This window comes from Cyprinodon variegatus, unplaced genomic scaffold (genome assembly GCF_000732505.1).
Source record: "Cyprinodon variegatus isolate N-32 unplaced genomic scaffold, C_variegatus-1.0 Scaffold396, whole genome shotgun sequence".
In the NCBI taxonomy this organism is placed as follows: Eukaryota; Metazoa; Chordata; class Actinopteri; order Cyprinodontiformes; family Cyprinodontidae; genus Cyprinodon; species Cyprinodon variegatus.
The window spans coordinates 174,145-198,621 of NW_015150849.1; the positions used below are offsets into that span (position 1 = coordinate 174,145).

General features: G+C 38.8%; 1 protein-coding gene across 1 annotated transcript; it reads left to right on the plus strand.

Annotated features, from left to right (window-relative positions):
• The first annotated feature begins 28 nt into the window (after positions 1–28).
• Positions 29–24,184, plus strand: ern1 (endoplasmic reticulum to nucleus signaling 1). The gene is made up of 22 exons (XM_015387494.1): positions 29–291; positions 5,082–5,202; positions 6,799–6,832; positions 7,410–7,482; positions 7,684–7,756; positions 10,054–10,176; positions 10,475–10,576; positions 10,666–10,927; positions 11,976–12,054; positions 12,319–12,478; positions 13,732–13,847; positions 13,933–14,115; positions 15,984–16,248; positions 16,331–16,421; positions 16,513–16,702; positions 18,826–18,925; positions 19,015–19,214; positions 19,702–19,849; positions 20,004–20,131; positions 20,481–20,604; positions 22,802–22,869; positions 22,954–24,184. Exons 1-22 carry the CDS (start codon positions 214–216, stop codon positions 23,425–23,427), a joined length of 3,192 nt encoding a protein of 1,063 aa, XP_015242980.1. The 5' UTR covers positions 29–213; the 3' UTR covers positions 23,428–24,184.
• Positions 24,185–24,477: the final 293 nt, after the last annotated feature.

Sequence of the window (24,477 nt, forward strand, 5' to 3'; positions counted from 1 at the left end):
CCGCCGCGCGTCCCTCCCCCCCTTCCTTCACTCTTGAGGATACGAATCCAAAAGTCCAACCTCCGCAGTGTTAATTTCAGGAAGAAGCATCTTCACGGCTGATGTCGCCGCTGTCTTTATGAACCCATCCGTCTGTAGAAGTCAGAACCGAGTTTTTTTATGTAGCGACTAACCGCTCCGGACCTGCCAGCTAGCCTGAGAGCCGATGCTAACATGGACTGGCCAGGGAGCAGAAAGGCTCTACTGTGCTGCATTCTAGCCTTGCTTTTCTACGCTGCTCCCCAGCAGAAGGTAAAACAGCTATCAATATAAACGAGCACAGTTGGCTTGTAATTATCGGCTTATAGTTGATAGTTATTATTTTTAGACAGTAGTTGTCTGGAAATGAGGCTGGAATTCTGTCCATATGCTGCGTGTTGACATTACAGCCGTTAGCTAAACACGAACGTTAGCTAGCATAGCAAAGTAGATCAAATAGGCTAAAATCAACTTTTCTGACACGTTGAAACGTGTGAGGATACATTTTACTGTTATCAGTTTTCGGGAAATGATAGGAAACTATATGCTCTTGTATTTCAAACTTTTAGATCTCTAGTACATGAAGCTGTTAAAGTTTTGGACTCTCTTAACGTTTACTTTGATTGAATTGTTTTGTTTATTTTAGCTGTTCCAAAGGCTGTGAGAAGATGTAATTAGTTGTGATTTGATTGTGACCTGCTTGGAGTTTTGTTACTATCTCAGACTTTTTTTTTCTCATCAGCAGAAATGTCCCTTGTAATGTCAAAAAGTGTTTGAATTTGACAGCTAAAATGTCAAATAATAATAAAACAAAACAGTCTGGGTCATTACTTTTGATAGTTTTTTTTTTTTTGTTAACAAATACAGGGTTTGTATTTGCAGATTTTGTACAGTGTTTTCAATATAACTTAATGCATGGCCCTGAACCAATATAATCAGTGGCTATCGGTTTACTCAAACAAATAAATACAGCTAAGCCATTTGGCTGTTTAGGACTGATAATTTCCTGGTGTAAAGTTTCTTGTAAATCTAATTCCTAATACAACATTATTCATCTTTCCTATGTGATGTTTCAAATGCTTAAATAGTTTTCAAAGTAATTCGATTCATGTGTGCACAAATCACATACAGGATCCCTCAGAAATGTTTCACTATTAGTTTATATAGAGCTATTATAGAAGTGTAATCAAAGTTTGTACAACAGTGGATGGGTGTTTTTTTTTTTTTTTTTACATGGTACAGTCCTTTGGGGGGGAAAAACAAACCACACATCTAAAGGTCATAAATAGAAAGGCCTAATCAGTGCATATCTAGATACAGATATTAAATATTCATTTGCTAATTTTAAAGCTTCTGATTATTTCGGGGTATTAAAGCACAGGATGTTTTTTTTTGGAAGCACACACTACCGTTTTTAAACACTTTCTTATCAGGTACACAATTTAACACATGCATTTATTTTTGTCTGTTTGATTAATAATAACTTTGTGTAATCTCTACCCGGTAGATGTGTACACTTACGTTAGGCTTTAATCCTTTAGGACTTGTTACCGGGTATGCCAGTTGTATTTTTCCTTTTTACAAGGACTGTGTCCATAACTTCAAACAGACTTGTGTCAGTTTTAAAAGCATCTATAAATCCAGTCATATAAAACTACTATAGTACTGGTTATATACTGTGTGAAGAACATGAATCCCTTAGTGTTGGATGATAGGACTAAAGCAGTAATAATGCTCTATTTTGGATTGAATCTTTATCAAAAGCAATAAAGGTCTCCATGTGGAGACAAAGCCTAGAGACGCAGATCCCTCCATGCCACACTAGCAACTCACCTCAGCTAAAAAGCAGATTAAAGTGGCTTTATAATCCCTAGTCATGTCTCGGGTTCCTCTCTTATCCTATCAAAATAAGTTTGCAGATGTAGGTGGGTTGATGAATATTAGGCCAACAGGTTCTGATAAACATAAGAATGTGATTTTACTTAAATAAAAAGGCTTTTTAGGTTTATATTTTCTCTCCCCTCCGTCGTTGACACATTTCTAAGGGCAGACAGTTTTCCTTTGAGAGCATCAGACATCTGTGACTAAAAGGATGCAGTCGTCGGTGTATCATGTTGAAGTTTACGCTTCCTTTTACAGACTTCCTTTGGAGGTTGAGAGTTATTTAAAAACTCCGGACATTTCTGCCCCCAGTTGAAACTATTCAGTGGTCATTTTTTAATAGAATCTTATCGATGTCAAGTTTATAGAATAAGAAAGTGGGTGTTATCACAAGTGGGAACAACTGCTAGTTCTATTTTTGAAGACACAATCCTGCAAAGTTTTATTCATAAAGTTTCAATTATCACTTAAATTTTGTTTCCAATAAGAAATCCTGGTTATTTGTTTGTGGAGCCCTAAATAGAAATTACTAAAAATATCTTTAATTTAGTTTCAGACTCTGCTCTTCAGCACTGGTTATAGCGTTCCTTATCTTAAAAAAAGATCTATTTTAGGTATAAAGTAGCTTTATTTTTTGTAGTGCTCTAAACTGATGTTGCAATGCATTTCCTATAACACCTAAACAGATTAATGATAAAAACATTTTTTTCTTGGTTCCTGTGTTGGTTTCTGCACCCAGGCAAGCTGCAACATTTGCTGCTGGAAGCAAACAAGATGATTGGTTCTAGAAAGGATATGCATTTTACTAGTCTGGTGTTTTTTATCAGGTCTACGCCAAACTTTGCACACATGGCTTTTTTCCTATTTTTTTGTGCCACACGTGTTGTTTTAAAGTGTTTGTTTAAACTTGAAAAGAAAGCCGCCAGATCTAAGAGGCTCTGCGTTCGGCCTGGTTTGCCAAGTGGCAGCCTGCGTGGCGAGGTGACCGTCTACTGACCGCTGCCCATGATAACACCAGCGGCAGAGTCCCTTTTAAGCTGACCTCAATGCAATAAGGGTAAAACAGTAGATTCAGAAGCAAGGGTTAACAGTTATGTTGCACCAATTTCTGCATTCTTTAAGGCCCTTATTGTGCAATACTATTTCTGTGTAATACGCAGAATGAGGAAATGGAAGGGTGTCCATTATTTTATCCACTGCGTTTACAAAGCATCGGTAAATCACTTCCATTCTGAGCGGAGAAACTGGGAAACAGATGTCTCTGAAAGGCTTTAACATATGCATCAGCTGTTGATTGTTGGTCTCCATGCAAAACTAGAGGGCCAGCAGATGTTTTGGAAGTCGTTTGTTTGCGAAACCAAGAGAGCTGTTGGGGGTAAAAAGGGACAAAAACAGATTGGTTATGACTTTTTTTCCCCCAACATGCTTGTACAGTGGTTGTGAGTCTAAAGCTCGGTGGGAACAGCCGCAGGTGCATATTATTGACACACGCCTTTGAAAAGATGTGTAAGACCACAAGGAGAGATCTTCACTGTTGTGGAAGGGATATAGTTTCTCTCTTCAGAGGATGGGAAACTCCCAGCTGTTGTTTCGCCATGGTTTCTGTTCATCTTGCATGCTGAAAGTTTTAGAGCAGTGAGATGAATAACTAAACTAAAATAAACTGCAGATTGTGAAAGGGTTATAGGCTGTCTGCCAGTGATCACAGATACTGTTTACAGAGGACTGCGGCGTCAGTTCCACGTGTTCTTCATCCTACGGACACAAAAGACTGATGTGGCTGAATCCAGATTTTGATTTTATTCTCTTAAGGAAGGTCTTTGAATATCTGAGGGATTAGTTGTTTCCTGAGAAATCTTATTTCTCAAACCAAACCCTTGGCTAGAGTATCCTGGATCTTATTTCTTATACTAAGGAGTTTTAAAAGTTTTACTTTTAAAACCACTTGCATTTTCAGCATGATTTTTTTTTAAATGCATTTAGAAAAAAAAAACCCAAAAGTATTGAAGTGACTATAGTTTTTTTTTCTCCAACCTAGTGGTAATGCTGTGCTGCCTCTGTCTCAAATATTGCTGCACACCTTTAATCAGCTGGCTGAAAGATCTTTCCCTTTTTCCAGCATATTTCCATAAAAGAAAAACTCAGCTCCATTCAAACGTTCCCAGTCATGAGGAAAATAAACATTAATGGTGTAAAAACTTTCCCAAGTTTAACACTAAAACCTTAGGGAACCTGTTACTTCAGCCGATCGCTTGACAGGGTAATATCTGCCTGTCTGTTACTATGTCTGTCAGTAAACATTCAGAATATTCTGTTGAATATTAGACAATCTGACATTTTCTACAACTGTCAGTGGCCGGTCTACCTGCTCACATTATGGCTACATCCCATCAGTTCCTGCCCCATGGTGCCATTTCAGATCCTCTGTCCCTTTTATCTGAGTAGGCGGTTAAGGGTTTGAATAGAGGAGTGCCCATATGGGCTGCCAGCCCACAATTCAGCTGTCTGTGCTAAATTTGAAGAGCTCCTTTCACTTAGTACTTGGTTGGTTATTAAAGGCAGAACCAACTTTACAAGACCTACAAGATGACAGGAATGTAGCTCCTACCCTGCAAGTAATTATCAGGCACCTGTATCCTACTAGCATGTTTAAACATCAGATCTGCAGACGCAGGGTGCTGTAGATGGATAGAGATTATAGTGTTAATCTGTCATTATTTCCTTTTTCTGTAAAATGCAGGATTCTGGTGTCCTGCCTGCATCTGCCCAGTTTCTCTGCGTAGTATTTTGTAAGTTTGCATCTTTTATACGTGGAAGCAATTTGCAGTTCTCCAGAGTCTTTTAGAGGTAATGCTCTATGCCTCTGATCAATACTGTGGTTTAACAGGAACATGAGCACAGCTTCCGCTGCTTAGATTTCCTGTGGCAGAAATGTTATTCTGTTCAAAAACATGACTCAGTTTTAGATAGATGGGTGGATTTAAATTCAGAATCTCATTAAACCTGGGGATTTTAAACCCAGCCATGGCTCCACTTCTAGGCTGCACAGCATGCTAATAGAGATGAAACAGCCTGTTATGTTTTCCTCTTCTGTTAAACATTCTGCTGCATTTCGTGTTCGAGACTATCTTTAATCCATCTTGAGATTAGGTTAACGTTTATTTGTTGGTTTGTTTTTGTAGGGGTGTTGCAGTGCCAGCACGGTTGCCCTTCCTGAAAGCTTGCTCTTTGTGTCCACCTTGGATGGAAACCTGCATGCAGTGAGCAAGAAATCTGGCTCGATCAAATGGACTCTGAAAGAAGGTAAGAGGAGATGACTGCCGTCAAATTAAATTCAGAGGCTCTCCACCTTGTTATTCATGACCACATATAAAATACAAAACAGCAGGTTCCTCTTTTTTTTTTTTTTGTCAGCATGAAGGCTTCATTACAATAAAGGCAATCGGCCAAAAAAAAAAAGAAAAAGTTATTCTCTATGTAAAGATGATTTTTTTTCTGTTGCTGTTTGTAGACCAGAATAGAAAAGGTTTCCTCATTCAAGTTCTCTTTTCCATAACGGAGTAATAATTAACCAAGAGAAGGGGGGGCTTCTGCCTTAATCAAGGTCTGATTGGGCCTGGATCAGCAGCTTTCCTCTAGTGTCAGCTGCAGCCATGGCCTGTTCCATGGTTACTGCTGTCTGCTCTGGAATGGCTTTAGATAAGCAGGATGGAAAACCAGTTGGTGAACTTTCCTCGATTTTAGGGCTGTTTTCTGAATTATTTAAAAGAATCTTTTACCCCTTTTTAAACTCGCAATTTAAATTTTACATTCTCTAATATTTGAGGATTTTATTTTCACTTTATTTCCTGGTAAGATGAGACTTTGCGGTGAAAAAACATTAATTATTTTCCTTGTTAACCCTGTTCGGGTCCATTCAATAACCAAATCTGTGATTGTGAGGCAGAGGCTGCTTCCTCCGCATCATCTGTTTTCCTGGAACAGCTACTGAACATACATTTATACCAGGCTTTGCGCACACCTGTCGCAATTCAGTCGGGCAAAATGAGAGGGAAGCAGAAATCTTCCAGTTTGGCCGGTACTGAACTTTACAGTTTAATATCAAACCTGTCATCACTGTTTGCTTTTTTTCACCCTGTTGGTTTTGCAAACACGTGTTTATAGCTCAGGTTTTCTGACGTTCAACCCCCCATAGATGTAATAAAACCCTTTTTTTGTCACCTCCTATTCAATTACGTTTGCTGAAGACTAATGTTTACTGAATAAAATGGTTGTTTACAGTCTTTGGATTATCCCACACCTAACCCAAGCCATTGTCGACACCTTGCAGCTCCACCTGGTTCACACCCAGTTTGTTCACACTGGTGGGAGTTGTATGTTTGTCTTTTTGCAACAGACACTTTAGGCTTTGGGTTTGACCGGTTTTGGTAATCTGATTGAAAGATGTACATTTATTCTAAGATTTGTTACGACAACACATTGGATAAAACATGTTTTGATCTTTTCTTTTTTTTTTTTTTTTTTGGTTCATTTTTCTTGTATTAAGCCACTTTAGCAAAATTTCGCCCCATGCATCTGTACTGGAATAACACGCCACATCCGCAACACGTCTGTTAGATGGATGTCAGATATTGTGATCACATCAAATGATGGTCATTTTTGTTGCCAGTGCTGATGTGTCATGCCTGATTTACTCAGAGAAAGCTGCTCGCTGACTTATCTGTTTGCCCTTCATGTTTGCCACTGGGGCAAGCTTGTTCATTTGGACTTTGTGTCCTCTGCACTCCAATGTCTCCAGCGCCCATATCGCTCTCTTACTCAACTGCCACTGGCCATGTTCTTCCTCTGCTAGATGATATTCCTGTCAGTCTTGACCATCCTCTTTTTGTTTCCTCACAGATCCAGTTCTTCAGGTCCCCACACATGTGGCAGAGTACGTATCCGAGTTACCTTTTCTCTAGTCGCACATGTACAGTGCTTTGCAAAGGTGTTCACACCCCTTTATAATATTCCTCAGATTGCTAGCATTTATTTTGCTAGCTGATTTTGCTCAATAAAATCCAGTATAACCATTTTCTAATTGTGCAGCATAAATCGTAACTCTCTCTGAAGTAGTATTATTTAGTTTGACATGTACTCTGTGTTACCTGAAGATAAGAATGTGGGCTTTCTTCAAATTAGTCGTTTTTAATCAACGTCCTTGTCAAGTAGAACTAGATCTGGCACAATTATTTTTTTTTTTTGTTGATATAAGTGATTCAACAGAGAAAATTAGGTGACATCTTTTTATTTACATGTTATTTTTGGTTTTGGTTTGTTAGAAAAAAAAATCCCAAATAAAATCCCTTGGACTGTATGGTTGTTAATTGGCAAAATGTGGTAAAGTTTACATTTTTCCACTACTTTTGCAAGTCACTGTATAGTGAGTTTATGCAAATGTTGGCTGCAGCATGATGAGTCTGACTTGCACATGGAGAACGACCCCATCACTTTTTCATTCTTCCCACCAGACCGGCGTTTCTTCCAGACCCCAACGACGGCAGCCTGTACTCTCTGGGTGGGAAGAATAACGAAGGCCTCACGGTAAACAGAAAAATATTACTATATATTTGTTTTATCCTCCATCTTTGGGTTGAAACACCTCTTAGTTCCCTGTTCTATAGAAAAGTAGTAATGCCTTTTCATGGTGAATTTGCAGCAGTGGTTGTTTTTAGTATGTGTTTCTATTTTTTTTTTCATCTCTTGAAACAATGACTTTAATCTGAAGGTTTCTGCTTTTAACAGAAATTACCGTTCACCATCCCTGAGTTGGTCCAAGCTTCACCGTGTCGCAGCTCAGATGGAATCCTCTACATGGGTACGGCTCATTCATAAATGCCTCCCCACCCCCCCACCCCCTTTTTTGCATACACATTTGCAGATCCTGCCTGTATTTATCACCTTCATAAAGGTGTGGGTGTTATCTAGGCTTCAGCAGGAACCAACACATTGTCTTCTAGTCCCACTAAAGCTGCTTTGGTAACCTTTTCTTGAATTTAGACACGAATGTCACATTCCCCTCCTTACTAATCATCAGTTTTATTTTACTTCATTCAGGCTTTCTGCTGTTCAGATGCAAACTGTAGATGGTACAGTGAATACTTGAACATAAAACCGTTGGCCATGTGTATCAGACTCCACATTGAGCGCAGGATTAGATATCAATGCAAACATGTCAAGGTTCTTGTTTTACTGTGAAGATAGGACTCATTCATTTCAGGGTTAAACGGTTGTCAGTTATTTTGCATAACCAGCCTTGTAAAGAGTGCCTCCTTTAGTCGGTTTAACGGTTTTCTTAACATGCAAGCTGTTAAGTGGATCTTTGGCGAGATAGTTGCACAAGTTGAACCATTTTAGGTTTTGTCATATTAGAACCACAAACCTCATTTTGTTAGGATTTGATGCCACAGTATTTCCAAACTTGAGTCAATAGTTTAAAACACCTTTTGCTGCAATAGCAGGGGAGTCGTCGAGTCACTCATCATGTGGAGATGGACATTTTCGCCCGTTCTTGTTTGCAAATTAGATCAAGCTTGCGCAAAATGGATGGAGGCTTTTGTTAGGTTTTGAACTGTTCCTTGTATCACTGGTTATGCAGGTATATCTGTCATTTGCTGTATGGGTTCTAATGAGGTTGGCTTGGTAGATTTAAATGTATCTCTTGGTAAAGACCTTTAAACAGGTTTTAATAATATTAGGACTCCAACAACTAATCAGATTAAACGATGATTTAAATAATCAACTTATTTAATCATTAACTGGAATAAAGAGACTCTAAAACATGCCTTTAGCAGACAGAGAAACCCACCAGACCTGAATTTTATTATTAAAGATGTTTTTATTTGTCTGGTGGAATATTCTCATTTTAAATATATCTTGCGTTCCTTAACTGTAAGCGGATAATTATTTATTATTGGAAATAAAGGCTTTAGAACATTAGATAAGATTTATCTGATATGTTTTGATAAAATGAGTTTTTTTTATATTATATTCTAATATATATTCAGATGCACCTGTTAGTTAGGGTTATTGTCCTACTAAAAGGGAAAATTCTTTTGCAGGAAAGATTTTTTTTTTTTCCCTGTGTACCCCCTTTTTTATTGTCAACTTTTCATGATCAAAATCCTCCCACTTCCCTTCCCCTTGATTTAACATTTTGTATGCAGGCCAAAAGGCACCTTCCTTTTCATTTTTGCTGTTTCTTCTACATGTCTTTTAGCATACCAGGGACAAGACATCTTATTGCTTTCTCTGACCTTTACCTTCTTCTTGCCACTCATTCCATAAGTATTCAAGCATGCAGGGAGTAAGCATGCTTGGTGTGAGGGATTGCCTTCCAGTCAATAAATGCAGTGTTTTTCAACCCTGGTCCCCTAGGCACACTGCCCTGCATGTTTTGGATGTTTCTGAAGTTCAGCACACCTGATTCAGATGATTGCAGTTCAGCAAAGCCTGATAATCTGTTATCAATTGATAACAGGTGTGTGAAAGCTGGGAAACATCTAAAACATGCAGGGCAGTGTGCCTTGAGGACCAGGATTGAAAAACACTGAATTAATAGATGCAATCAACTGGTTTTCCTTAGATAGAAAAATTTTGAATCAATCTGACTTAATGATCTGGTTGAGTTGTAAAGTTCTTTGAGATGCCATGTGTTGTGAATTGGCGCTATATAAATAAACTGAATTAAACTGATTGCTTTAATCTGAACAACTAATTAAGATGATTTGCCAATTGAATTAGTATAGTTGCAATTTAGATTTTTGGTAAAAATAGTTCAGGCCTAATTAGTACTTTCTCCATGGCCTGTCCACTGTTGTCTTCACACTCCATGCTACTGTTTGTCCTCTAACAAACCTTCCCTTTTACCTTGAGATGAAACCGGTGGTTTTTATCTACTACTTAGGTTATATCTGAAGGCAATCCGCCGCCCTTGGTTTTATTTTGATGTATCAAAATGAATAGAGCTGAATCCAACTTCTGAAAACTGTGGTCTACCACATGAAGTCTCAAAGAAATGCATCTGTTTGTAGCACAATGACATGTTTTGCAAGACGCTGGATGATCTATAGTAATCTGTTTCCTGTGTGTGTTTGACGATGTGCTCTGCTGCAGGTAAAAAGCAGGACTTGTGGTATGTGGTGGATTTGCTTACAGGAGAAAAACAGCAGACTCTGACATCATCCTTCGCTGAGATGCTCTGTCCGTCTTCATCCCTTCTCTATCTGGGACGCACCGGTAAAAAAACAAGCTCATCTGGTTTTCTAACCAACATAGTTGACTAAACATTTTAATCTACTTCACCAAAATGGTTGTTTATTCAATGCTCGTTGCTACGGACTATTCATTTAATTTTCAAACAGGACCTGCTTCTTTAGAGTTTAAAGAGCTTTTGCAACCTGAGTGTTTTTGTCCTGAATGCTCACAATGAAGTGTTTTTAAAGGAAATGTAACACTATTTAACTTTGTGCTTATATAATAAAGCTGACACTGTGTGTGCAGCTTATGTAACCATGCACGTTTCTGTCCCTGCTAGAGTACACTATCACCATGTACGACACAAAGAATAGAGAGCTGCGCTGGAATGCCACCTATTCCGACTATGCCTCAACCCTCCCTGACGATGACATCAAATACAGTACGATTGCTACTAAAGCATGCTGTTTATTCTCACTTCACTTTCTAATACACCAGCATGTTAATTACTTCCCTTTGTTCCATACAAAGAAATGGCTCATTTTGTGTCCAACGGCGATGGCCTGGTGGTGACTGTGGACAGTGAGACAGGAGACATTCAGTGGGTGCAGAACTACAATTCACCGGTGGTGGCCATGTACATTTGGCAGCGTGAGGGTCTTCGTAAAGTTCCCCACACTAACGTGGCCGTGGAAACGCTGCGCTACCTCACCTTCATGTCCGGAGAGGTTGGACGGATAACTCAGTGGAAGTATCCGTTTCCAAAAGAGAAGAAGCCCAAAAATAAATTCATGTAAGTCATCCTGCATATTTTGCTTATTTTTTCAAGTAGCGTGGAGCCATGGAAACACATCCATTGAATCTCTCTGCACACGGTTCTTAATCTAATCTGAAGGCCACGTTAGATTTGGCATGTCTGCATCAACTGATTACAAATACCTCAGATTGTAGCCCTTAGCTCTTATTCCTTCACCTTTTAGCAGGAATAACACTATCCAGGATAGGAAAGGACTCTTTTTAGTGTTTAGCGTTCTGGGTGTTATTTAATCGACCAAAAGGCACGTTGACGATGCTCATCAGATTTGGGACTACAGCCGTCTAAAAAAGAACTACAAAAAAAAAACAAAAGTTACACAAATTTAGCACATAGCTGAAGCTCATAATTAAAAAACCACAACAAATGAATATGTGTCGATCAGCGTGTGTTACACTGTTCGTGTGAGGAAATACATCTATAATTATTAAGAAATATTAAGCAATACATAAAGTTTGTTTGTCACAAGTCAGTGCCTTCATGAGCCACTTTTCAGACTAAAATCAATGTTTATTATTTTGGAATCGAAGGAAAGGTGCAGGGCCACAGAGTCTCGGTTAGTGGAGATGATCAGGGTTCATTTTCATACCATACAGTAGACGGACCTGCTTACTTTTTTACAATAACAACATTTATCTCTGTTTAGCTGTGAGCCATAATTATCAAAATTAACTGAATTAAAGCTTCCATTATATCAGTCTGTGTAGTTCATCTGTATAGAAATTTATCCATTTAGTGAGTTACTAATTTAAATACACCTAAAATTTGTCTTTGAATCCCATCCAGAATAGTAAAGCACTTTAGTTCAGATTGGATAATGATGGATATAAAGTAAATGGAGGTAACTAAGACCACCATGTTCAGCTCCACACCTGCTTCCTCTGCAGCGGAAAACAAAATGACTACTCAGTCTTCTTGCCTGAAGAGATCTTTGTCACATCTTAGCTTAGCCCAAAGCCTGTCAAAGTGGTTTTATCCAAGAAGTAAGGAGGTTAATTCACTGTTACTGTATTTCTGTTCTTTTCAGGGCCACTTTATACGTGGGTAAATACTCTACAAGTCTGTACGCTTCACCCTCTTTGGTACACGATGGAGTGACAGTGGTGGTGAGCACAATCTGTAACATTATTCATGCAAACATCACAGCCATGACGCAGATTTATTTGGTAGCTAAAAATGTATTTTCTATCTTTTTTTTTTTTTTTTTTTTTTAATCAGGGTTAATGTGTTTTGGTCGAGTTTTTTCATGGTTTCTCTATTGTGTCTCAGATAATAAACCTTGATAAGTGGAATGTTTTGAACAGGAGGCTGTTTTCCCTTTATATAAGCTGCTGAGGGGTCTGATAACAGAAGTGTTTGTTTGCCTTTAGCCTCGTGGAAGCACCTTCCCCCTGCTGGAAGGCCCTGATAGCCAGGAGACAGAGGAGGATAAGGAGTGTTTCATCACACCCAGCACAAGCGTGAAATTCAACGCTGGCCTTCGAGAGCGAAACCGGATCAACTTTATGAGGAACTATCTGCTTCTCATTGGTAGTACACAAGAAATCAGTCATATACTCTATTTTACTTTACTCTGGAAAAAAAAAGAAGGGTGGTTTGATGTCATTTTATTGTTTTTAAAATTCTGTTTCCTGAAAAAGTCTAAATATGCCTAACTGGAGACAGGACACTTAATAGCTTAGCCTCCAGGTGAATATGGTCTGCCATCTACTGGGTGACTGGTGGAATTACAGTTATCTACCTGAAAACAAGCTGAAGGTTTCCGTGCTTTCCGGCGCTCTATTCGGTTCATTTTTAGAATTTTAAGTATGAAGCCTCTTCTCCAGCTTCTTGTTTCTAATATCTACATAGCTTAGCCTCTGCAATAAGTAAACCCTTTTTTATTATTTAGTTCTTTATTAAATTAAAAAAGCAAAGTAATCCGTAGGGTTGAAGCTTAAAAGTGGAGGAATCAACATGAAATACTTTGCTTTGAGCTAAAACTCTCGCCTTCTAACACTACAATGGTACAAAATGTTACTTAACTGAAACTTATACCAAAATCACCTTTTTTATGTTTAACAGAAAGGCAGCTTTTTATTTCAATTGTTTTTATGCTAAATAAGTAAAAAACATCTATATTAATGTTATATTATTAATATTTATGTCCTATGTTTTGATATGTAGAGTTGATCTAAGTGTTTCTCAAGAGCTAATGTTCAGGTTATCATAAATCACTTTATTAAGAGCAAAAGGCCCATAGGAGCATAACGAGCTAATTGAGCATAAGCTGCTCAATTAGCTCGCCTGTTTGCTCTCTTGGATTCTGCATTCTGTTGATTCACAGACATGAAGATAACTGCAGCTTTTAAATGGTGATGGAATTTTTTTTCCTGATGAAAAGCATCCTAAATAGATTAATTAAGCTACCTTGTGAGAGGTGTCCATGCCGCTGCCTTTTATCAAACCTTAACTTTATTCAAGGTCATGTCTGACATGTTGATTACTCTTGCTGTTTATGATTTTACTGCAGCTTAGAAAACAAGCAGTCACTTCTATGTATGCATTCCTATATAACTATGTTGTTCTAATATTGCATGCCTGACTGAGGCGTAGTCCTAAATCTGCTGAAGTTGAAAAGCGTCATTATGTTTGAAAAGGAGCAGTTTCATTGTCTCCCTGCAGTATTTTTATGGCACCATTTAAAAAAAAAAAGTGGAAATTCCCCCTTGCTATATTACTGTTGGTGTTTTGGATACTTTTTTCTGAATGTTTTTTTTTTTTTTTTTTGTCTTGTTTTCAAGGTCATCATGAAACACCTCCTGAGGCTCACACAAAGATCCTGGAAACATTCCCTGAAAACTTCCCTCGTAACCAAGGCAATGTCATCCCACCTACTACTGACAAGAAAGGAGAAGAGGTCTGTCTAATCATGTGTGGCAGAAATAAACTTTGACATTTTCTTTGTTCATCTGATTTATTTTTATTTTTTATTATTATTGTAGAAGGTCAATGATAGTGGCATGGATGAAGGTCAACCGTCTACCTCCATCCAGGAACCAGGGGCCAGCAGCCGTACAGTGCGCTCAGAGGCCCCAGTAGACTCCATGCTCAAAGACATGGCCACCATCATCTTCTCCACTTTCCTTTTGGCCGGCTGGTTGGCTTTTGTCATCATCTACCCTAAGGTAGAAAACATTCTGACCTACTTCAGTGTATCGAATTTACTCACAGAATATCATTAGCTAATAACTGCAAAACTTGCTCTATAAACACTGAATAAATGTACTCAAACTGGTTGTTAGATGTACCATTTCAGTATGAGATTGTACTACTTCATAAAAAGTAAAAAAAATTGAATTTTTTTTTTTATACATCTTCCCAAAAAAAGATTTGTTAAGCTCTCAACTCAGAGACAGTAATTGCTTTTGATCAATTCGCTCAGTCAAATTGAACCCCTTAAAATGAACCTTAAGTTAGTCCATTTTAAGGAAAGGGGAAGAACAAAGTGTTGAAGCATGGTAATATCTCAGCATTAACTGTGTTTAAACCCAGGGGGTTAAAGTTACAGGGAACTCTGAATTAGCAGCTACATTTTTATTAGTTGTATTAAATAACGGAACTTAACCCCTTAGCTCCCACCACAAAGAATGGCAAATGCCGTTGGCCAGAAAAATAATATTAAAAACCCCAGATGCTTGTAATGCCTCTCATTTGAAAGCTACGATCTTATAGTTTCTAGAGATATGCGTACAAACTCTGTAGGTTTTAGAGAACTTGAGTTATTTAACTTCAAACGTATCCAAAATAAATTTGCTCTCAGATAAAAAAAAATAATATTCTGTGTCTTGAATTTAATTCATAGTTGACCTCTTCAACTCACTACACTTGCTGGACGTATTGTGGGCAACAGCTGTGTAAAATGTCAGACCTCTAGTCATAGGCATTGTGAAACTGTGACCTTTCTTTAATGCAAAAAATCCATTCAGCACCATTGATCCAAATAAGAAACCAAAAGGCCAAAGTTCATTATTTGAATTTTATGATTAATTTATACATGTAGCTTTACACAAATTTCCAGTCAAAGGCTTTCTTATATATTATTTACAATTTTCAGCTTTCAGAGATTTGACTACCGCTTTCTGTGCGTATCCAGTTCTTCTCTCGCTCCTTACGCACATAGATAATCACTGGCTGTGTCCGAATGTCCTCCCTAATGACTATAGAGGGGCACTATATAGTGGTTATGCCATTTTAAATGAGTGTCTGAACGTCAGGTAGATAAAAAGGTTGTGGACTCGAAATTTCCCACAATGCACCTTGAATAGAAGTGATCATCCATGGTAACTAGACGAGCAGATATATCCCAGAATGCTTTGTGAGGCTAGCTATCCTCGCAAAGCATTATGGGATTTGTTGTTACAGCTGCCTGCTGTCAGCGATTAATAACAAATATCGATCATCAGCGATTATTTGTCCAAACAGTCAGTTAACTGAGTTCATTATAAAGTGCACTATACAGTCCCCGCTTTAAGTAGTTCTTGACAGATTTAGGGGTTAGGGCGGACATTCGGACACAGCCACTATCTTTTCAGCCCGCTCCTACACCCATACTTCTTTGCAAAACTTTGCTTATTAGCTAACAAAATATGTCAATCAAAGTGTTGTGGATGACGCATGCGCCTGGGGACGGCGATTCTTTTGCGTTCGAGACATTTCTGATGTATTAGAAATACTCAGAAAGGAAGTTATGCTTGATTTTGGGAGCAAACACATGAATAAGCCCACGTAACGTAGATCATCTAAAATGGCAGACAAAGTTCACTAGATTAAAATCAGCTTTTTTCTGATGGACATTTTATTTAGGATCCCCCGATTCTAAAGGCGTATAGGATGTTGGGTTTTGTTTACAAACAAGCTTGCTGTTCCCAACAAAATTTCTGAACAAAATGTTTGACAGGGCCGTGCGGTGAGAACTAAGGGGTTTAACGACATGCTAAACCAGACATTTTGTAATCCTTGCATCCTTCGTGTTTTTGTTTCTTTCTCATTGCAGAACGTCCACAGGCAGCAGCAGCTACAGCACCAGGAGTTCCAGAGGCAGATGGAGGAGCGGTTGGAGCTCCTCCAGAGGCAGCAACCCTTCCCACCTGTAGACGTGGGATTAGGTTTGGCTTCAGACGGCGACTTCTTAGATGTTGCTCGCACTCGCTCTGACTGCTCAGACCACAGCAGCCCCAATATCACCCCCCGTGCCTCCAACCACTCCAACCTGTCTGTGTCTGAGGTGGGGAGCTCCACTAATGAGCAAGAAGATGGAGGTAAGGCAGCAGATTCTTCCCTTTGTTGATCAGTTTATTCGTTGGAGCTTAATATTCACTGCTTGAAACTTGTTTTTATCAGAAGACGACTTTACTACCGTCAGAGTCGGCAACATCACCTTCCATCCTAAACAGATGCTGGGCCATGGTGCCGAGGGGACTATTGTATACAAGTAAGTAAAACAGTGCTGGTAGCCTCTGCTTTGAATGAAAAAAAAAAGGCTCTGGCATTACAGCTTTATGTTTGTACGTTTTCCTCTAAAGGGGGAAGTTTGACAACCGTCCAGTGGCGGTAAAGAGAATCCTGCCAGAATGCTTCAGCTTTGCAGACAGAGAGGTTCAGCTGCTCAGAGAGTCTGATGAGCATCCTAATGTGATCCGGTACTTCTGCACCGAGAGGGACCGTCAGTTCCAGTACATCGCAATAGAGCTGTGTGCTGCCACTCTTCAGGAGGTAATTCATAAATTGTTAATACGCTTAGTATTTCAAATGCCGTTATTCTTCAGAAAATGACTTTAGCGTTACTAGTATGAGAGAGGAAAAAGAAAAAAAAAAACCTCCAAAGATGGTCAAAGGAAGTCGAAGAACCTCAATAGTCTCTACAAATACTCGTGGGGGGAAGTGGTTCTGCTGCTGCTCTGAACAAGAACGGAATATTGAAGTGGAATCATAATCCTGATTACGGAACAGATTACATATTGAGAAGGACTTTCTTGCTTCAAAAAAGTGTTGAAAATACTTTTTTTCCAACACTCATAATGCATCCGGTCTGAACGCAGCATCATCACTTTTCAATCTGAACCTCATTATATTAATCTAATCCTTTTGTAACTCTAATCAATAAGAACATATTAATGTTAGAAAAAAGGCTAATATAAGCTATCGAATTAAAGTATATCCAGATGATGTATTGTTTCTCAATCTTGAAACCCCAAGTATCCTACAGAGTCAGAAGAACATTGCGTACCTGAGCAGCAATATTTCTGACAGCCTGAATGAGCTAACTCAGTTATACACGAAAAGATTTTCTTTAACATTTTCAAACAAAAATATAATTCCTACAGAAAAATTTTATCCTGATTTGACAAATGTTAGACCTAAAACTTATTGCAGCATCACCTACACATCTAAATGCATAAAATAATCCTATCAGCATCCATACCATCCTCGTTTTCCATGAACCTGTTACTAGCATCTGCTCAATAAATCTTCAAAGCTGCAACATTGGAGTTAACTTATTAATTCTGACAGAGCAAGATTCAAATGATGATCGATTCTGTCATCAGCGCACCTTAAAGGCACACATCTCTTGCAAGTGGCCCATCGAGCCGGATGGTAACTCCAGCTCCGTTGTTGCTGGTCTCACGGCACTAAGCCACACCGAACTACATATAACTTGCTAACTCACGTGCGATTAGAACTACAAAATAAACTCGTGCATCGTGGTTACTGTAGTGCTAAATGAGTGCAAAGACTTTTAACAAGTAAGTAAGTAATTTTCCTATTGGATAATTTGGATCTGATTTGACAAAGGATTAGACTTAAATTTCACCGAAGCATCATTTGTAGAATATACTGACAAACTGGTTCATTTTTATGCTTAATTGTTGATAAATCATTTTAAATTTTAGCTCAGAACATTCTGCAACATTGAAATAGAAAATATTGACAAACCCTAAGTAAAATACTCTATTTTCCAGACTATAGAGAGCACCTCACTGTAAGCAGCACCAACTAATTTTTTTTTGTTGTTGAAAAAACTGGAAACGCATGAATAAGCCGCACCAGGCTATAAGCCGCTGATATCTACTGAACTGTCTCCCACTAAACCTGTAGGGGGAGCTCTTCATATTGCCAGTGGAGTAGGGATGAAGAAAAATGCTAGCTACCATTAGCTTGTTGGCTCGCAGCAGGAAGGGCTTCTCCTGGAAGATGGGGCTCAGCTCTGCAGGAGCTAGCATGTTTTTGTGCTAATTGAAAAGAAGCCCCTATTCTTTCATTTCCAACTTTGACTTCCGCCTGTGACGGTTAGGAAAAATCCACAGAAAAGCTGCACCTTGTATTGAGCCGACTGGTCCAAAAAGTAGCGGCTTATAGTTCGTAAAATATGGTAGTCGCACCAAATATTGCCGCCCTTAAGTTGATCCGAACCTCTGAGCCAGACTTTGAACACATACTGACCATTGTTCTTTCTTGGTTGGTTGACGTTCTCCATCTCTCAGGGATGTTGACCTTGCTTCACTGTGGGCAGTTCTAAAATGTCCCAATAGGTTCACACCTCGATGGATCCTGGGGGCTTCTGAACGTTCTAACAAATTTGTCTTTAAACGAGGTTCATGGTTTGGGTCAGATTTTTGAAGCTGTTTACAACTAAGCAATTATCCTGAAAAACAAATATTTATTCAGTTATAGATAAAGTTGGCTACTGTTAAGTTTCTGGAATGGCCCTGACGTCAGCCCAGTCCACACCAGCAAATCAAAACAACCAAAAGAATTTTGTCCGCAAATATCTTTCAACTTTCCTTCATGTGTGCTGTATTAAATGTTTTTAACACCATCACCTTTCCTCTTGCTAGTATGTGGAGAAAAAGGATTTCAACCGTCATGGGCTTGAGCCAGTCGTGCTTCTGCAGCAGACCATGTCAGGATTGGCCCATCTGCATTCTCTCAAAATAGGTACGTCAGTGAAATATGAAAATATTTTGCTGCCTTCTTTTCTTTGGTTCTTGTTTATTATTGGAATCTAATTTTCTGCATCCCTTTAGTTCACAGAGACCTGAAGCCTCACAACATTCTGGTGTCGATGCCAAACGCACACGGCCGAGTCCGAGCGATGATCTCAGACTTCGGTTTGTGCAAGAAGCTGGCGGTGGGTCGTCACAGTTTCAGCAGGAGGTCCGGGGTTCCAGGGACCGAGGGCTGGATCGCTCCTGAGGTTCTCAGTGAGGACTTCAAAGACAACCCTGTGAGTCGGGTTGGACTAGCTTTTTATTTCACCGTTGACATGAGCGCTAGTGTTGCGCCGATGCCATTTTTTGGCCCCGATACCAATACCCGATACCTGGCTGTGCAGTATCGGCCGATACCGATACCATAATAATGTAAAACAATTGCCATCATGGCTTTGTCAAGCTGCTGCCTACATTTGTGAAGCAGGACAAATTCTAATACAAAGTGAATCCAGTAGAACTTTTTATTGCCTACCTGGAATGGGTGACAATAGTTGAATAAACTTTTGGCTCTCAAAATGGTATCGGTGCCCTATTTGTTGGTACTCGCCGATACCGATACCACCATTTTAGGGCAGTATCGGGGCCCCGTCCGATACTGGTATCGGTATCGGTGCAACACTAATGAGCGCTACTTAAATGTATAATAACAGCACGCCTGCTTGAATGTTTCTTTTGAAAGTGGTCTCAAAGTATGCTTTGTTGCTCTTGTTTTCCTTCCAGACCTATGCTGTGGATATCTTCTCTGCTGGCTGTGTCTTCTACTACGTGGTCTCTCAGGGTAGCCACCCCTTTGGCAAGTCTCTACAGAGGCAAGCGAACATCCTGATGGGTACATACAGCCTCGACTATCTGCAAAGTGACAAACATGGTGAGAAATAAACCTACATGGAGTAAAGGAACATTTTTTCATTTGGGTTTTCATTGGTTCTTCTCGAATCAGTAGTAAGAAATTAGCAGGCATTTTTTTCCTCTGCTCTACTCAAGGAGTATTTAAATCATGTCTGGGTTTGCTCTCTTCTCAGGTGACATTGTTGCAAGAGATCTCATAGAGCAGATGTTGAGCATGGATCCGCAGAGAAGACCTTCAGCTGAAAGTGTCCTCAAACATCCTTTCTTTTGGAGTTTGGAGAAGGAGTTGCAGTTCTTCCAGGTTTGGGCTGTTTCCACATACTGGACAACTTTACTTCTTTATGCCTACAAAATCTTTACAGTGGCAGTACAATGTTCTTTTTTTAATCAAATATTAACTTATTGAACTGTTTAAGATTTACTTTAAATGCAAGTTTATTTAAATTTATTTAAACAAATTAAGTTTCTTAAATGTTTAGCCATGTTCCTTACTAAATACTGATCAAACTTGTGTATCCTTTCTGCATAATCTACTGCTTTTGATGCCTGGGTGTGTAAATACTGTATGTGACTGAGACAATTTCAAAGCCTTTTTTTCAGTAGATTAAAATCAAGTAACGTTTATTTATTTATTTATTTATTTTTGGTAGGATGTGAGTGACAGAATAGAAAAGGAACCGCTGGACGGACCAATTGTGAGGCAGCTGGAGAGAGGAGGGAGAGCCGTCGTCAAGAGCGACTGGAGAGAGCACATAACGGTGCCGCTGCAGACAGGTATGATGAGGCTGGGATCAAAGGTGTGAGCTATGCCACAATTTAGCATCTTCTGAACAATTTGGCTTCCTTGTTGTGGTATTTTGCGGCATCTCCCTTTCTTAACGGCGTCACTGTTTTAGCTTAGAGGTTGCACACCATAGAAGCTGGGTGATACCATCACCGAGTCGTAGAATGTCTTTGTAGTCCTTTGATTTGCTTTTGTAGACGATCTGAATGTTTCCTGTCACATGAAAGTAAAAGAAAACAAAGCGTGGGTGGGTATGCTTCCTGTCTGCATGGCACGCAGTGAGCATCGCAGCCTAGAGCATTGGTTATCATGTTTCACGTTAAACTGGGGGTGTGCAATATGGCTGAAAAATGTCTCACGCTCTAAGCCTGTCCTATCAGTCGATAGAGATAATTTTTGAGTCTACGGCTCAAGCAATTCAGAGTAATCGTGATTATCGAAATGATCATCAACTTATTTATTAATTATTGTATAGAGACTCTAAAACATGCCTTTATCTGACACTCTGAGCAGCAAATATACCAAAATTGGGGAAATTTTTTTTTTAAAGTTTTGCATTTAAGATTAAACAGTTTCATCTGTCAACATGCTCTATACAGAAATCCTCAAGTGGAAAGGTACTAGTTTCACAGGTTCAATTTTGTAAAACATCTTCTTTAAGGAACATTTGCTATCCGATTATTAATTGATAAATAAATTAAAAAAATTGATAATCCACAGATAAATTGATTTACAAAATAATCGTTATATGCAGCCCTAACTGATACACTATATTTAAAATAAGGACCAGAAAGAAAAAAAGGATGAAGCTAAATTGCAAACCTAAACCTAAAATAGGACAGCTCTACTGCCAATAATGGTTAGTTTGGCTAATTCCTTTCCTCTGCTTACATCTTGGATGTGGTTGGTTTCTGGATCAGAGCTCAGTGGAATTATATGGTAGAATGTTTTATTGGACATATTTTCCATAAATATTGATCAGGTGTTTCTCTAATGTATATTTTATATTAGTGAACCCGACATAGAAAAAAAAAAAAAAAAAAAAGGGATTTTTTTTTTTTTTTTTTATCATCTACTCCTTTTTTGTTTTGGTTTTCCCGAAGGAAATAATCTACTTTATTGCAACACTTTTGTGATTTTTAAAATAAGTCTTTTCTCCACCTCTAATGTACTGTAGATCCTGCCCACTCCATATACCAAACACATTTTTTGTTGTTTCTGAAGTATTTTAGTTGGCAACCTCTTTTAGTAGTAGTGCTAGTAAGGACTTGGGTTGAGTCTCTGCTGGTGACTCCGTATATTTTGATTCAGATCTAGACTCCTGCTAGTATATCACACAGCATCATTTACTTGAAGTGAAGTCATACCTCTCTGGGTGACTGGGGTCATTTTTTTGTGCAGAAACTGACGCTGCTGCCATCATCTTCATCTATCATGGTCTTGCTTTGATGATGCGCTGTGGTGGTGTTGTGCCGAATAATACATTTAATTTTATTGGAGAAAAAAAACTCTTATTGTAGTTTCTTTTAACCAAATACATTTCCACCTGGTTCTGGGTAATTTTAGCCTAACCTGTGTGTTTTATTTAAAGAAAAGGCTTCAGTTTTATACAGATTCTGCACACTTCATATTGTTAGGAAGAAATGCCTGCAGCCATATTATTGCTGAATCTTGCAAAAGCTTGGATTCTTTTTATAATCTCTGTGTTATGCAGTTCTAATGAGTCCAAAACAAAAACTCAAAAACCTAAAGATAAACAGTTTATTTTTCATAAATTTTTGGGAAGCATCTAACTTTTTCCATTTGATGACAGTTTACACTGCATCAGATTATATGATCCTCATGTTATAGAACCCTGATTGATGCCCTTTCTCCAAACTTTGGCTTTAGTTAGTGTAGCTGATGAGAAAAATCCAGAACAGTCGTAGGGTAGCAGAACTTCATCTAAATAAAAAAAACTGTAGTACTATAATTGATGGCGGATGTAAACTCAATAAATTCCATGTTGAAAGTAAATCAAAAGGACTTTTATTTATTTTGTGTGAACACTTTTATTTTTTACGTCCTAATAGGTTTGTTTATGGTTACATATTCAGTGTCATATGAAAGAGGAGGTAAAGAAAAGATTAGGTTTTATTTATTTTTATTTTACTCTCTTTAAAAGGTTTTATTTCCCCCCTTTATTAGATCTGCGGAAGTTTCGCTCCTATAAGGGTGGGTCGGTCCGAGACCTTCTGCGTGCAATGAGAAACAAGGTGAGAGTTTGATTCAAAATAAAGGTTATGGCTGAAACCAAACATCTCCCAGATGTAGATTCATAATTGCTCTTGTCTTAACAGAAACATCATTACCGGGAACTGCCAGCTGAGGTGCAGGAGACTCTGGGCTCCATCCCCGATGACTTTGTCTCATACTTCACATCCCGCTTTCCTCACCTCCTTATGCACACCTACCTCGCCATGAGGATCTGTGCGCCCGAGAGGCCTTTCCTGCCTTACTACCCTGCTGCACAGCAGCAGCAAAAAACACAGACGCAGGGTTTGCAAAGACTCGCTGAGCAATGCACTCAATCCCTGAAAAGTTCCACATCACTACCTACGTTACAAACGCAAGAAGAGTCTCATTTATCACAGTCTGTGCAGTCATCCAGAGAACACTCAGTATCTTCAGACTCTTCTGTTCAAACATGTCACCCTGAAATTCTCGAACACACCACAGCGTCTGACCTGTGTGAAAATGTCTCAAAATGGCCTACAGATCCTCTTAGGCCTGATATATTCACTACCCTGGACAACACAAGCAGTGCAGACTGAGCCAATGCTAAAGTGGACCCAGGTGGGGCGTGGGAGCTTTGCCTTAAACAGTGGAGAACATTCAGGGGTTGGCTGCTGTGCCACGGTGAGAAGCAGGCCTGCAGTGCCTGCAATCACCTGCAGGCACAGCAGGCGGACCGCAAACAAAAGTGCCTTCTGCTGGTCTGGATTCAGGTGTGTCCGTCTATCTTCTCCGCGCAGACGCCCAACTGCCGGCAAGGTGTCGTTGGTTCAATTCTTGTAGCTTGACTGAGAAAAGAAATGGCTTTTAAATGTTATTTTTATGACACTGTGCAAAAAAGAAATGCTCAATGTTGTGGAAAATGTCTGCAAATGTTAAACAATTGGGTAGTTTTATTGTGCAATGTGTGCTTGTCAGTAAGAGCATTTGCTACAGATGCTGTTTGTGTGATTTTTGTACTGAAAGATTGAAATTCTGGGTCATAAATTGCTTAACATGGCCCATGTGCCTTTTTTTATATATCTATATATGAAAACCCATCACTGTGCTGCATGGGTACTGATCTTTAAAAAGCCTGTGCTTTATATGCTTGATTCCACTTGATGCTGCTAGAATCTGTGTCTATCTGTGTTGCTGACTCAGATGTTCCAAAGTATCAGGATCAAGGAAATGATTGAATCCTCATCTTGATGTTGAGAATGAGTTGAAAAGTGGAGCCGGAAAATGTTAATTTTTTTTTTTTTTAAGTGTCATAATGTCGTAATGACTTGCACATATTAAATTCTATGGTTTTCTACTGCTATTTTCCTTGTTTGGTTATCTTGTATCTCAAATAGTTTTCTGCAGGATTTAAACATTTTAATTCAATTTTTCTAATTTTGTCTGAAAGGTTGTAGTTGGGACTACAACTAACATTTATTTTGCAAATAGATTAATCTGTTGATTATTTTTTGAACGAATTGATTAATAATTGGATAGCAAAAGGTTTCTTAAAGAAGATTTTTTGCTAAATTAAACCAGGTGAAACTAAAACATTTCCACTTGAGAAGTTCTGGATTGAACATATTGACAGATGAAAAAGTTCTGTA

Excerpts from the sequence above, each read along its gene's own strand:
- ern1 (XM_015387494.1), top strand. The coding sequence starts at position 214 with ATGGACTGGCCAGGGAGCAGAAAGGCTCTACTGTGCTGCATTCTAGCC. Across the intron at positions 16,703-18,825 it reads GTGCTGCCACTCTTCAGGAG|TATGTGGAGAAAAAGGATTT; the intron begins GTAATTCATAAA and ends TCCTCTTGCTAG. Across the intron at positions 19,215-19,701 it reads AGGACTTCAAAGACAACCCT|ACCTATGCTGTGGATATCTT; the intron begins GTGAGTCGGGTT and ends TTTTCCTTCCAG.